This window comes from Bos javanicus, chromosome 3 (assembly GCF_032452875.1).
Source record: "Bos javanicus breed banteng chromosome 3, ARS-OSU_banteng_1.0, whole genome shotgun sequence".
NCBI classification, from domain to species: Eukaryota; Metazoa; Chordata; class Mammalia; order Artiodactyla; family Bovidae; genus Bos; species Bos javanicus.
This window is the reverse complement of record NC_083870.1, coordinates 1,027,973-1,042,997: the sequence shown is the minus strand read 5'-3', so window position 1 is coordinate 1,042,997 and position 15,025 is coordinate 1,027,973. Positions and strand designations below refer to the sequence as shown.

General features: G+C 44.8%; 1 protein-coding gene and 2 non-coding genes across 5 annotated transcripts in view; 2 read left to right on the top strand and 1 right to left on the bottom strand.

Moving 5' to 3' along the window:
• Nucleotides 1-5,033: 5,033 nt before the first annotated feature.
• Nucleotides 5,034-5,105, top strand: TRNAP-CGG (transfer RNA proline (anticodon CGG)). The gene has a single exon. It is a non-coding gene; the product is annotated as a tRNA-Pro (tRNA).
• Nucleotides 5,106-5,773: 668 nt separating this feature from the next.
• TRNAP-AGG (transfer RNA proline (anticodon AGG)) lies at nt 5,774-5,845 on the bottom strand. The gene has a single exon. It is a non-coding gene; the product is annotated as a tRNA-Pro (tRNA).
• Nucleotides 5,846-11,881: 6,036 nt separating this feature from the next.
• MPZL1 (myelin protein zero like 1) overlaps nt 11,882-15,025 on the top strand; it is an 81,553-nt gene continuing 78,409 nt past the window's right edge. For 2 of the 3 annotated variants that reach the window (XM_061399409.1, XM_061399410.1), the window contains exon 1: nt 11,903-12,170. In XM_061399409.1, the coding sequence (XP_061255393.1) occupies nt 12,080-12,170 (91 nt within the window). In that variant the 5' untranslated portion in view covers nt 11,903-12,079. Of the gene's footprint in view, nt 12,171-15,025 lie in introns of all 3 variants that reach the window. The other variant, XM_061399408.1, reaches the window with a different exon arrangement.

Sequence of the window (15,025 nt, the reverse complement as noted above, 5' to 3'; positions counted from 1 at the left end):
TTGAAAAAGAACAGCAGAGTACATGAAAGTCTAGGGGCAGTTTACACATTTTCCTGAGTTCCCAGTCTTGATTAGAGTAAGCCAGGCCCAGTGATGTCATGATCAGAGTGCCTATGGAGGCTGAGAAAACCATTACTCCAGTTCTGCTCTCCGAGTCAAGAAGAGCCATGGGAATTCTGGAGAAACCACAATTGCAGTCAAATGGGGCAGGAAACTGTGGTTCTTTGATCCTCCTCAGAGAAAGAAGAGATGATGAATGTGTTAAATGCCTCGCAGTGTAAAGGGAGCCACCCACTTCAAAAACAGGAACAAAGAGAATTATTGACTTCTCTTCCTGGAAAGTTCTGGGCTCTCCATGGGACCTGCAACACCCTGGCACAGTCAAGGAGATGCCATGAGGGAAACAGGATGTAGAAGGAAGAGGTTGAAATGGGCTAGGATTCCTCACTGGGCACTCTTGTCAGTAATGACTCTGGCCCTTGATGGTGTAGTTGTATATGAAGTTTTGAAAAAATTACTTGTATTTAGACAAACCAATAATGTCAGTTTCTTCCCAGGTGGCTCAGATGGTAAAGAATCTGCCTGCAAAGCAGGAGACGTGGATTCAATCATTGGGTTGGGAAGATCTCCTGAAGAAGGGCATGGCAACCCACTCCAGCATTCTTGGCTGCAGATTTCCATGGCAAGAGGAGCCTCACAGTCTACAGTCCACGGTGTCTCCGAGTGGGACATGACTGAGCAACTAACACTTTCACTTTCATAATGTCAGTTGGGTTTCCTTGGTGGCTCAGTCAGTTCAGTCACTCAGTCGTGTCCCACTCTTTGCAACCCCATGGACTGCAGCATGCCAGGCTTCCCTGTCCATCACCAACTCCTGGAGCTTGCTCAAACTCACATCCATCGAGTCAATGATGCCATTCAATCATTTCTTCCTCTGTTGTCCCCTTCTCTTCCTGTCTTCAATCTTTTTCAGCATCAGGGTCTTTTCCAATGTGTCAATTCTTCAAATCAGGTGACCAAAGTATTGGAATTTCAGCTTCAATGTCGGTCCTTCCAATGAACACCCAGGACTGATTTCCTTTAGGATTGACAGGTTGGATCTCCTTGCAGTCCAAGGGACTCTCAAGAGTCTTCTCCAACACCACAGTTCAAAAGCATCAATTCTTTGGCGCTCAATTTTCTTTATGGTCCAACTTTCACATCCATACATGACTACTGGAAAAACCTAGATGGACCTTTGTTGGCAAAGTAATGTCTCTGTTTTTAATACCCTGTCTAGGTTTTTCTTTTTGCTTTTCATTGCTTTTCTTCCAAGGAGCAAGAATCTTTTAATTTCATGGCTGCAGTCACCATCTGCAGTGATTTTGGAGCCCAAGAAAATAAAGTCTGTCATTGTTTCCCCATCTATTTGCCATGAAGTGATGGGACCGGATGACATGATCTTTGTTTTCCGAATGCTGAGTTTTAAGCCAATTTTTTCACTCTCCTCTTTCACTTTCATCAAGAGGCTCTTTAGTTCTTCTTCCCTTTCTGCCATAAGGATAGTATCATCTGCATATCTGAGGCTTTTGATATTTCTCCCTGCAAACTTGATTCCAGCTTGTGCTTCATCCAGCCCAGCATTTCACATGATGTACTCTGCATATAAGTTAAATAAGCAGGGTGACAATATACAGCCTTGACATACTCCTTTCCCAATTTGGAACCAGTCTGTTGTTCTAACTGTTGCTAGAGTCTGTCCGGTTCTAACTGTTGCTTCTTGACCTGCATACAGGTTTCACAGGAGGCAGGTAAGGTGGTCTGGTATTCCCATCTCTTTAAGAATTTTCCAGTTTGTTGTGATCTACACAATCAAAGGCTTTAGTGTAGTCAATGAAGAAGTAGATGATTTTTTGAATTACATACTGTTGAAGTCTAGCTTGAAGGATTTTGAGCCTTACCTTGCTGATATGTGAAATGATTGCAATTGTGCAGTAATTTGAACATATTTTGGCATTGCCCTTCTTTGGGATTGGAAGGAAAACTGACCTTTTCCAGTCCTGTGGTCACTGCTGAGTTTTCCAAATTTGCTGGCATATTGAGTGCAGCACTTTCACAGCATCATCTTTCAGGATTTGAAATAGCTCACTTGGAATTCCATCACCTCCACCAGCTCAGTTTGTAGTCATGCTTCCTAAGGTCCACTTGACTTTAGACTCCAGGATGTCTGGCTCTAGGTGAGTGATCACACCATTGTGGTTATCTGGGTCATGAAGATCTTTTTTGTATAGTTCTTCTGTGTATTCTTGCTTACTCTTATTATCTGCTTCCATTAGGTACACACTGTTTCTGTCCTTTATTGTGCCCATCTTTGCATGAAATGTTCCCTTGGTATCTCTAATTTTCTTGAAGAGATTTCTAGTCTTTTCCATTCTATTGTTTTCTTCTATTTTTTTGTACTCATCACTGAGGAAGGCTTTCTTATCTCTCTTTGCTATTCTTTGGGACTCTGCATTCAATGGATATATCTTTCCTTTTTCTCCTTTGCCTTTTGCTTCTCTTTTCTCAGCTATTTGTAAGGCCTCCTCAGGCAACCATTTTGCCTTTTTGCATTTCTGTTTTCTTGGGGATGGTTTTGATCACTGCATCCTGTACAATGTTACAGGCTTCTGTCCATAGTTCTTCAGGCACTCTATCAGATCTAATCCCTTGAATCTGTCACTTCCACTGCATAATCATAAGAGATTTGATTTAGGTCATACCTGAATGGCTTAGTGGTTTTCCCTATGTTCTTCAAGTCTGAATTTTGCAATAAGGAGTTCATGTTCTGAACCAGAGTCAGCTCCCAGTCTTATTTTTGCTGACTGTATAGAGCTTCTCCATCTTCATCTGGAAAGAATATAATCAATCTGATTTCAGTATTGACCATCTGGTGATGTCCATGTGTAGAGTCTTCACTTGTGTTGTTGGAAGTGTGCTTGCTATGACCAGCACGTTCTCTTGGCCAAACTGTTAGTCTTTATCCTGCTTCATCTTGTACTCCAAGGCCCAACTTGCCTGTTACTCCAGGTATCGCTTGACTTCCGACTTTTGCATTCCAGTCCCGTATGATGAAAAGGACATCTTTTTTTGGTGTTAGTTCTTTAGGTCTTCCTAGAACCGTTCAACTTCAGATTCTTCAGATTGAATGGTTTGCCCTGGAAACCAAGATCATTCTGTCATTTTTGAGACTGCACCCAAGTAGTGTATTTCAGACTCTTTTGTTGGCTATGATGGCTACTTCATTTTTTCTAAGGGATTCCTGCCCACAGTAGTAGATAAAATGACCATCTAAATTAAATTTGCCCATTCCTGCCCAGTTTAATTCACTGATGCCTAAAATGTTGATGTTCACTCTTGCCATCTCCTGTTGACCACTTTCAATTTACCTCCACTCATGGACCTAACATTCCAGGTTCCTATGCAATATTGTCCTTTATAGCACCAGACTTTACTTCCACCACTAGACACATCCACAGCCTGACGTTGTTTTAGCTTTTGTTCAGCCTCTTCATTCCTTCTGGAGCTATTCCTTCGCTCTTCTCTGCTAGCATATTGGGCACCTACCCAACTGGGACGTTCATCTCTCAGTGTCATATCTTTTTGCCTTTTCCTACTGTTCATGGGGCTCTCCAGGCAAGAATGCTTAAGTGGTAATTACCTTGTAGCAAAAGCAATAGAATACACTGCTGCTGCTGCTGCTACTGCTGCTGCTACTGCTGCTAAGTCACTTCAGTCGTGTCCCACTCTGTGCGACCCCATAGATGGCAGCCCACCAGGCTCCCCCGTCCTTGGGATTCTCCAGGCAAGGACACTGGAGTGGGTTGCCATTTCCTTCTCCAATGCATGAAAGTGAAAAGTGAAAGCGAATTCTCTCAGTCGTGTCCGACCCTCAGCGACCCCATGGACTGCAGCCTTCCAGGCTCCTCCGTCCATGGGATTTTCCAGGCAAGAGTACTGGAAGTGCCATTGCCTTCTCCGAATAGAATACACAGATTAAAGTAAAAAACAAACAAAAACAGATACAATATGGAATCAGATTTGTTCTTCCCTATGAAGAACAAATGAAGGGAAGGTGGTCCTAGGTCTAAGTTTCTGCCCACTGACACTGCCTTCTCCACTCCTCCAAGCTAACAAGGCACCTAACTCTGTCTCCCTCCCTGCCCCTTTCATGGTCCTCCCCATCCACCACACCTTCTAAGACTTGGGTAGTTGCTGTGCCTACCATACCACTTCCTCGCCATGTCGCCTGAAATACCTAACTGCGAAATGAGGTTAGTACGTGAGAGACAGATTGTTACAGATACGCAGTGCGTTCAGTACATGCAAGGCTCTAAAAAGAGTGCGTGATCTCAAAATGAACGTTGGAAAAAAAGTTATCTGTCAATACTCTCCCCTTTGAGAATTCTTTGTCCCAACACTTCCTTGCAGGGATAAGGTGCATCCTTTCCCATTTCTTGCCAGCTCCTCGAGGTTTTTCCCGCTCCACCCACCCATGAGCGTCGTCGGCAGCCGAGCGTCTTCCGGCGGCCAAGCAGAGGCTAGGAATGCGGATGAGGCACGCTGCACACAGCCAAGTGCTCTGAGGCTGGTCTGAGCTGAGAGCGGCGGGACCTCCCCGCAAGTAGCGAAACTGGTGGCATGGGGACCCTGGGCTGCGAGCACCTGGCGGAGTCCGAGACGTCCGAGGGGCCCTGCCTGCGCCCTCCTAGCCCCGGCTTCCACCGCCCTGCCGCCCCCGCCTTCCAGGGGCTATCCTGGCTCATGGAAGGCGGCTTCCGGGATCTTGTGCGGATGGCCGCAGGCGGCGGCGCAGAGCCCAGGCGCCGGGAGATAAGACCGACCCCGCTGGGAAAAAATGCACGTCCCTTCCTGGCGTCTCTCTGGGTGGCGAAAACGTTTTGATCCGAGACCTGGGAAATGAGAGGAGATTGTCCAGCCGAGGTTGGTCGGGTGGTGCAGCTGGCGGTCGGATAAGGCTGAAGGGAGGCTCTGGGAGCGTTTTCGCCGAGAGCGGCTCGTTGGTCTAGGGGTATGATTCTCGCTTCGGGTGCGAGAGGTCCCGGGTTCAAATCCCGGACGAGCCCAGGTTTTTTTCTTGCATAAGCGGTACAATTTAAGACCCCCCCCCCCCACCCGCCCCCAATATGACTCATTTAAGGGCTGAAATGAAACTATTCTAGTTCCTTGAGCTCAAACCTTGACCAAGACGACCAAAAAGTACTTTTCACGAAGTAAATGATCAAATGAGATCAATTCGTACAATATGTGGTCTTTTTCGTCTGAGGGCAAGATATGAATATGCTTTACCACTTTGAAACACACGTGCTCGGAAAAGAGACACGCCTCGTGCGGACCCCGGGGCAGCCCCGGAACACTCCGAGCGTGAGCGGGGCACGGAGGGTCGGCGGGCCCGGGTGAGCGGGCGCGCAGTCCGCCTCCCACGGTCGCGGTGCAGGCGGACGGGCGCGGGCGTGAGCAGATTTAGGTCGCACTTGTAGGCACCGGAGATGCCCAGCGAACGTGCTCGACTCTGGAACTGGCAGGAATGGGATGAGTCTTTTCAGAGCATCACGTTGCTCTAACTTTCTACGTTTTCAGGTTATGTCTTTTAATGGTATTTGAACTTAAAGTGTGCTATAAGTTCAAAAGGTCTCAATTTTGTATTTTTCACCAACATGTATTTATTATATTTATAGATCTAAAGTTAATTTCTTTAGAAATGGATTTAATTCAAAGAAGAAAAAAAAAAAGAGGGCTCGTCCGGGATTTGAACCCGGGACCTCTCGCACCCTAAGCGAGAATCATACCCCTAGACCAACGAGCCGTCCTTCTCGCAGTCTTCCTGCCATCGTAAAAGCAGGAAGAACTACTGACTTCTGCGTTTCCAAGTGGTTATTCACTGTTATGTATTTATATTCCTCAGCTGTTTTGCGTTCTAGTGTAAACGGATTTTCTTCTTCTCTTGATTTTTGAAAATCAGTAACAGAAGAAAACAATGGTGTCACTATCAGTGGAGTATTTATAATTTTATTTATATTTATGGCTGATAAACTGCAGTGAGTGTGTGGTAATTTCCCTGTGGCAGGTAGGTTCCAGATTCTCTCCCCTACTGAGTTCTGGATGTTGCACTTTCCAATAGTAGTAAAATCGTAAGTTTCTTGCTTACACCTTTTATCCTAGTGTTCAAAGCACCATCTTTCCAGCCTTGAGTATTGCCATCTATGTGTTTTTACTCTGTTTTCTTCAGCTGGAAAATCTGTTTCTCATTCTCTCTTTTGACCTTCTTAGAAAGAAATCCTTTAACAAATTAAAAACCAATTGTATGTGGTATATAACTGGGTTGCAGTCTTACCTCTTCTAATCATTACTTGTTAGAGGACATCAACATTAGCAGCAGCACTGAATTCTACTACATAATTGGCAAACAATTGTTATAATTGGTGTCCAGTTGTCCCAGTATCTCTAAGGCATGGTTTCTTAACTATATTTTATTTATTTCTATTTTTTTTCCCCAAACAATGTTTCACACGTTTATTACTGAGCCCCACGAACCTCTAGTGAACAAACACCAAGAAGTCAAACATTTCGTTTCTCCCATGAGCTGTTCAGACAGCAGTGAGTTCACACTTCTGTGATTCAGTTACAGTGCAAGTGACCTTGCCATGGCATAAATGAGTGCCAACGGGTAAATGAGGCTCCTTAGAGGCCCAGCTTGGGTCTTCTCCAGTGTCTTTTCTCGGAGTTATACCTGATTTTATTACCAGTTTTCATTCAAATCCATTGGGGAATGGAACGATTCTGCTTTTGTTCTTGGTCAGAAATTGCTTGATCTTCAAATTCTTGTGAAAAGACATGGGGAGGAGTAAATTTAACCGCACAGAGGAAAATGGAGAAGAGAAAAGAGCTTTTTTCCTATATTTTAAATACTTAGTATTGAGGCTTATGCTGGCAAAGCTGGTGCTCAATGACTAATTGCTGAATGACTGCAATATGTTCCAAATCCCTTAAAACTACAAACTTTGGTACTTGGACAATCAGTATTTGTGAATTGTAACTCTAACAAATAACCAGATAGGAAACTACAAGTAGACAGAGAGACTATCCTAAATAGGCCTATTTATTTTATTTCATGTACCATTCATTCAGTTTATTCATTCGATTGCTCATTCACTCAGACATTTAGAGGCAGTATGTGCTGTTATGGAGAAGGCAATGGCACCCCACTCCAGTACTCTTGCCTGGAAAATCCCATGGATGGAGGAGCCTGGTGGGCTGCAGTCCATGGGGTCGCTAAGAGTCGGACACGACTGAGCGACTTCACTTTCACTTTTCACTTTCCTGCATTGGAGAAGGAAATGGCAACCCACTCCAGTGTTCTTGCCTGGAGAATCCCAGGGACGGGGAGCCCGGTGGGCTGCCATCTATGGAGTCGCACAGAGTCGGACACGACTGAAGCGACTTAGCAGCAGCAGCAGCATGTGCTGTTAACAACACTCTAAGTTGTTAACTTTCTACTTATGGTTCCATGTGAGTAAATTATAGTTCTGGGGTTCTAACATTCAGACCCCACCCTTTTGTTTTATTTGAAGACATCCTAACTTGAGTCTTCAGTTCTTCTTAGGTCCCAAAGCAAGGAGGATAAGAATACCCTTTAAAAATATTCATTAGTTCTAGATGTCAGCAGAGTTTATTCATCAGAACCTAACTGGAAAAAAATGTGTCCTGGACACTTAAGAAGTTTCTATTTCTCCTGGAAATGAGGAAACTACAAAATATAACTCGTTAGGTAAAATAATGTAATCACTTGTTTTCTGGGAACCTCCATCTCCACAGTTACCAAGAGGTCTGTTTTTATACTCACCTTTCCCACTTGAATTTATTATTAAGTTATTATCATTTTAGGGCTTTTATTTTTCCTATTTATTCTTCTCTAGTGATTGCAAGGGTTTGTCTTTTGTTCTGCAAGTGCCACTAGACTATCACATTTCCCTCCCAACGATGATATAGGAAGACTGACAGTAACAAAACTCAGGATATCAGTTGCCCAGCTCACAGTGACAAATGTCACTCCCAGCAGGAGGAATGCCTGTGATATCTCTCCAGAGCACATCTTTCCCTCATAGGTGAAGCAGAAGTAGTACATAGGTGCTATTGGGGTACAGGGAGACAAAGAACCTTGAGGAACATTTTATCCCAGCCACAGTGAATGAAGAAGCTGGAGATACATTCTTCTATACAGTAAACCCTAAAGACTGCATTACCAAGTTCTCCCAACTTGTGCCTCTCTGCCCGGGGATACCAGGGGCACCGGAGGCACTAGAACTTGGATTTTCAGATTTTCAAAACTTTCCTAGGAAAATGCAATCCCTATCCTGGATTGAGACAGTCTCTGTAGAAATGTTAATGAAACTGATTTGCTGCTGCTGCTAAGTCGCTTCAGTCGTGTCCAACTCTGTGCGACCCCATAGACAGCAGCCCACCAGGCTCCTCTGTCCCTGGGATTCTCCAGGCAAGAACACTGGAGTGGGTTGCCATTTCCTTCTCCAATGCATGAAAGTGAAAAGTGAAAGTGAAGTCACTCAGTCGTGCCCGACTCTCAGCGACCCCATGGACTGGAGCCTACGAGGCTCCTTCGTCCGTCTGATTTAGCTCCAGATAAATCTTTCTCAGTGTGGCCTGGATTTATCTTTGACTCTATCTGATAGCCATCAAATCTCAGTGCTCCTGGAATGGCTTGCTATCACCACCCACAGATGACAGCATTCCATTCTTCCTCTGGCAACAGATTTTAAACTACAAGGCGGGAGAGAATACCACTGAGAGTACAGGAAGTGGAAGAGAATTTTACTACAATCACAAAAATGTTGGAAATTCTGGTGCCTGTCACTGTCTTTTCTACTTTTTCCATTAATTCCAGCTCTAGAAAATTATGCCCATATGTATTTGCTAGCACTAGCTGCTCCTGGGTGCCTCTTATCTGATCTCTATTAAGAGAAGACTTAAAGCCCTGAGACGATCCCAAGGCCAAGCCTCCTTACTGTACTTACTGTATACTACATGAAGCAGGAAGTCTGAGAGGCCAGTGGATCTGTACACAGATCTATTATCAGACAAGACTGCTCATGGTTTTCCTTACTGACTCTGTAGGGAAAATTCTCTCCAAGAAGTCCATTCCTTTCAGAGGTAACACAGTCCATTAAAAAGACTTTTCTCATCTGATGGAAAGTCTTCAATTGATTCTGATTTGTATGCCTGGACTGACTGAGCTGAGAAGAAGGGTTTCCAGGAGGTAGAAGCAGGTTCCCTAAGGAGGAGGAGGTTTGTTAAGTGAGACTCTCAAGTTCACAATAGTGATTGAAAATCCAAAGGTTGGTTTGTTTTCCATTTACTATCTCTATAGAAGGATCCAAAACTAGAATGCAAGGACTATGGCCGAAACAACCTCACATGACTTTTTCTTTGTAACTGTTCTCGATTAATTTAATAAACATTCATTCATCTATTCATTCAGCAAATATTTATAATCTACTTATGATCTGATAGTGGTTTTTTGTGGAAACACTTTGCCGCCCTCGCAAGTTCTGGTTTCATGGTAACCTCTCTCGTTGCTTCCTTGGGATCCAGACCTACATATCTAACTGCCTTCTAATTGACCATCTGGGTTTTCTCAGAAGTTTCAGCTGTGTTCAAGGCCCAGTTCATTAGCTTTCCTCACAGACCAGGTTCTCTTTCTGGGTTTTTTTGGTGGGATTTTTTTTTTTCTTTATATACATATATATGTATATGTACATATATAAAGGTCCGTCTAGTCAAGGCTATGGTTTTTCCAGTGGTCATGTACGGATGTGAGAGTTGGACTATGAAGAAAGCTGAGCGCCGAAAAATTGATGCTTTTGAACTGTGGTGTTGGAGAAGACTCTTGAGAGTCCCTTGGACGGCAAGGAGATCCAACCAGTCCATTCTAAAGGAGATCAGTCCTGGGTGTTCATTGGAAGGACTGATGCTAAAGCTGAAACTCCAATACTTTGGCTACCTCATGTGAAGAGTTGACTCATTGGAAAAGACCCTGATGCTGGGAGGGATTGGGGGCAGGAGGAGAAGGGGACAACAGAGGATGAGATGGCTGGGTGGCATCACTGACTCGATGGATGTGAGTTTGAGTAAACTCCAGGAGTTGGTGATGGACAGGGAGGCCTGGCGTGCTGCGATTCATGGGGTCGCAAAGAGTCGGACACAACTGAGCGACTGAACTGAACTGAACTGAACTGATATATGTACATGTGTATATGTACATATACGTATATATATATCCTTACACTTGGTACTGCTTTCTTATTTGTGAGTTCGCTTTTCCTGTTTCTCTCTGGTGAAAATTTATCCAGCCTATAAAATCCGCTTCAAATGCTATTTCCTTGATGCATCTTTTCTGGACACCTCGTGGGCCAGTGGTTCTCAGAAAAGGAAGTTATTTGTATTGAAGTGTGTCATGGGCAGCAGAGAAGCTTTTAACATGATACATATCTTTGAGGATCACTGCCTGTTGGCCTTATATTTCTCCTTGATTCGACCTCTCTTCAAGCACTGAAGAAAAATTTTAGTTCAGTACTTGCTTGCTACACTGACTGGTAGACTCTGTAGACTCTGTGCTTCTTGAGAGTAAAGCCTGGATATTCTAATTCTACAGCACACAATAGGTTCTCATTTAATGCATTTGTAGTCTTTCCAACATATGGCATTCCAAAAACACTTCATGAGGATCTTGCTGACAGAGAAATAAGGTGAAATGGTGTTTTCTTGTTTGTTTAGTTTTCTCTCACTGGGACTAAGGTAATTACTATCAGTCTGCCATACTACAGGGCTAGCAGGCTAAAACAGCAAAAATATCGGGAAGGCTGTTCATAAGATTGACTTGAGACAAAACCCTGAAATGAGGGGCTGCAGGGGAGTGCTCCTACCCTGCTCTTCTCCCCCTCTCATCCTAATTGTCTAATACTTGTTTCCTTCTCTCACACTACAGGCCTCCCACCTGGATTCTTCCTTTTCTTCCTACACCCTCATTTTTCTTGTGCTCCTGCCCTTCCATTTCTCCCTTTCATAGGGTGTTCTCATAAGGACCCTTCCAAACACTTTCCAGAATTTTTGGGCAACCAGTTAAGTGTCAGACACTGCTAACCAACTGGAGCCGGCTCAGGCATGGCACTTCAGAGTCAGGAGGGGAACTTGCCGATTTTGGATAAATCGAGGGACATTTACAAAAGCAAAACCCCATCCACACGTGCTCCAGGTAGCATTAGAGAATTCCCAGTTCCCAACCCTTCTTAGCCATAAGTGGGAGGGGAAGGGTTCCTTAGAGGAAAGTCAGACAAGATGGAGACTTCTTTTTAAGCTATGAGATTTCTCAATTTGCACATAAATTATCTGAATCCAGGCAAAATAGACTTGGGATACACGGCAAGAGGGGAAATGTGTTCTATCTGGACGACTGAATCAGAAGTCTCTCCCCATCTCATTCCCTTTTTTTTTTTTTTAATTGTGTAAACGAACTGCTGGTTTTTCTCTAGGTGAGGCTCAGAGAAACCAAGAAGAGCAGAAACGGAGGCAAAGACAATGAAGAGATCCGGGGGGCTGGACGCTCAGAAACGCAGAGGAGACGCGCGCAGGCCAGAGAAGACGGGCGAACAGCCACGCAGGCAAGCAGGCAGGCACAGGGCTCGGCGGCGGTCGCCTCCGACAGCCAGGGACCTCCACCGCTGGCAGGAGTCCTGGGTGGGACCGAGATGGCGCGGCCCCGCCTGGAGAGAGGGAATGACGGACAGTCGGTGCCTTCCAATCGCGTCCTTCAAAGTGTGCGGGGCAGGCCAATGAGCTGACTGCTGTGGCCAGCGCGGGGCGCAGGCCCCGGCACAGTGCTGGCAGGCTGTGGCTGGGGCCGCGAGCGGGGAGCGCGGCGTGGCGCTGCTCGCCGATACCGGCGACGACGAGTCCAGAGCCCTCGGCCAGGAGCCTAGCTAACCGGGGGACCGGGGCCCAGGGCCGCGGCGGCTGCGGCTGAAGGACGATGGCAGCGCCCGCCGGGGCCGGAGCACTGATTGCATCCCCAGACCGCCGGCGCTGTCTGTGGTCGGTGCTGGCGGCGGCGCTCGGGCTCTGTGAGTGATGCCGGGGCCAGAGCGGGGGCGGCGGGACCTGGTGGCCGGCCTGGCGATTGCGGGGCGCAGGGGTGGGGAGGGGGCGCGGCCTGCTTGCCCTGGGGCCTGGGGAACTGAGCTGACGGGCGGGGAGTGCGGGCCCGCAACCGGCTGGAGAGGCGCGGAGCCTCTTTCTTCTTCCTGGATCCCTGCGTGTAGAGGAGGCAGGGAGAATTTACCACTTTGGTCATTTTGGGGGGCTTTCTGGGGAGCGGGCCTGGCGGGCGGCTGCACTGTGCCTTCGCTGAGTCGCCCACCTTCTCCGCTTGCTGACTCTGGGTCGCCCAGGCCCGATTCCGGTTCAGGAACCCAGGCTTCTGGCATTCTCCACCTTTGGGAGTCGGCGGAAGGTTGCACTGTTTTCTTCTGTGGGGCCTTTGTTGGTTTGTTTTCCTGTTGAACGACTTTTGTTTTACCTTGTTGGTTCCATTTCCAGTGCTCTCCAATCCGTTTTTTAAGTCTTGGAAATGGAAGGGCCCCAGAGTTTCATATCTTACCTCTGTAACCTGCAGAGCACCAAGAAGAAATTAGCATTACTTCTGGGTTAGGGTGCAAAGAGCTGAAATACCACTGGAATGAGCTGGCTTAACAGACTTTCATGAAATCCATAATAATTCCAGACATAGTCACCATAGTTTGACAAGACATAGGATATTAAAAGGCACATCTGTCTTTGTAAAAAAAAAAAAAAATCCACATTTTTTCCTTTGCCAGATATCATAAGTGAGATATAAGGTTAAAAACTTCAGGGTGGATTTACTGAATTGGATGAATTGTTTTACGGACATCTGCAGTGGTGTCTGCCACAGAACGTTTTTGTGTATTGTTGCTCTAAGCAGTGAACTTGTTGCTGTCTCAGAATGTGGGTAAGTTATGGTCATAAAGAGAGCCAGCTCCTAAGAAACCATGGAGATTTGTTCATTTCTTTGTTTTGCAAAAATATCAGTTGCATCACTATGTCTGAACATGAAAAACTCAATAATAACTTTCACAGAAAAGCCCTGTATGTAATTTTTGGAGCCAGGAGAAATATTTAATGAATGACTTCAGGAGCTATAAAGTATAAATGTAAAAGTCCCTTCACTCTCTGGTGGTTGATAGGTGAAGATATGCTTTGTATATATAAGACAATCCATTCTGTATAAATGTCTCTTCTGAAGGGGGGGAAATGGTTAGGAGCATGTGTTTTTTGTTGGTGGTGGTGGTGATGGTAATATTCGTGTTTTAGTGAACAAGTAGAAAATAGCTTAAAACTAATGTGTATCAGAAATCTTGTTTATTCAGACAGAATTATTATGCATGAGAAGCTGACCTCTGTCTTTACTGAGGACAAAAGCGGTGAGAGAAATCTTAAACTCAGAGTACTAAAAAGTAGCTGAACTGAAGAAATAAATATTAATAGATATGAATACAAAAAGATCATCAGAGTTACATCAATACATACCTTGGACATAGCTAGCTCTTCAGTAATGGAAGATGAATGCTGATGTCTGAAAGTCAGCAGCTGTTGTTATTGGTCAATTTTAGAAAACTATTGAATGTCTCTTCTTTCAGGTTACCTTTTCTTGTCATGAATACTATACATAGCAGTTCATGTTTTACAGAAAGCCTTCTTAAGTTTGATCTAGATGCAGTTATTCCACAAACATTTACTAATCGTTTTTTAAGTACTAAGCACCGAAAATATTCTAGGAAAGATAGTCGCTGGCCTCACATAATTTGCAGTTCAGTGGGAGAAACAAAATGTGATAAGCAATAGAAGAAGTCTTTCATTAATGGTTTACTGTAAAAGCACAGAGGAGAGTCATCATCTCAGACTGAATTTCAGACTGCTAAAAGAAAGGGATGCTTGAATTAAGTAGGAATTGGGAGAAAACAGTATATGCAGATTCATGAATGAACCCGTTGGTCAGTCAGCATGGTGAGAGGTTGGAGTGTATAAGAGAGATGGTGGGAGTTGAGGCAGGAGACCCAGCCAGAGGCTCTAAATCCCAATGGACCTTGTTTGCCATTAATAAGGCTGAATTTTATCCTAAGGGTATAGAGAGCCTGTGAAGGATTTCTCTGACTATTGAGATGTGAAAGGTGTGTTTGAATGATGTGAGGCTGAAGAAACCAGAGTGTTATGTAAGAAACAAGAGCAGAGGATTGAAGACCTGAATTAAAATGGTGAGTTATGAAGAGAGGACATATCCACAAGCTTGTTAGAGGACATATCTACGAACTTGTTACAAAGTAAATTTGATGGAGCTTGGAAATTGATTTGATGTGGACTTAAAAGATGATCCTAAGCTTCATGCTTAGGAAGCTGGGCATAGTTCTGCAAAGTTATGCTTTTCACAGATGAAGAATATGGGATGAGGGAAAAGGAGTGTTGGAGGAAGAGGATGATGAAGTTACTTTTGGATATGTTGAGTTTAAGATGCTGCTGAAATATCTCAATAGAAATGGGACAGTTGGGTAGATGTTTCAGTTGGGTGGGTGAGAAGAAAGTTCTGGAAGGAGATATGGACCTGGGAGGCTTTATGTGGGTAGTAGTTAAAGCTATGGGTTGCTTGGATGAGGTCAGCAAGGGAGAGAGTCCTTGAAGGAAATACTAGAAGGCCAAGAACAGAGTTCTGGGGTGTATGGAACCTGAGAAGGAGACTCGAGTAAGAGAGGAACCAGAAGAGTGCTGTCTTGGAAACAGAGTGTGAAGTTTTAAGGGAGTTTTAACTGTGTTAGATGAAGAGTGTGAACACTTAAAGGATTCACTGAATTTGGCAATTGGAATGTCTTTGGTAAGCTTTAGGTAGGCTTGAATACACAGAACATGA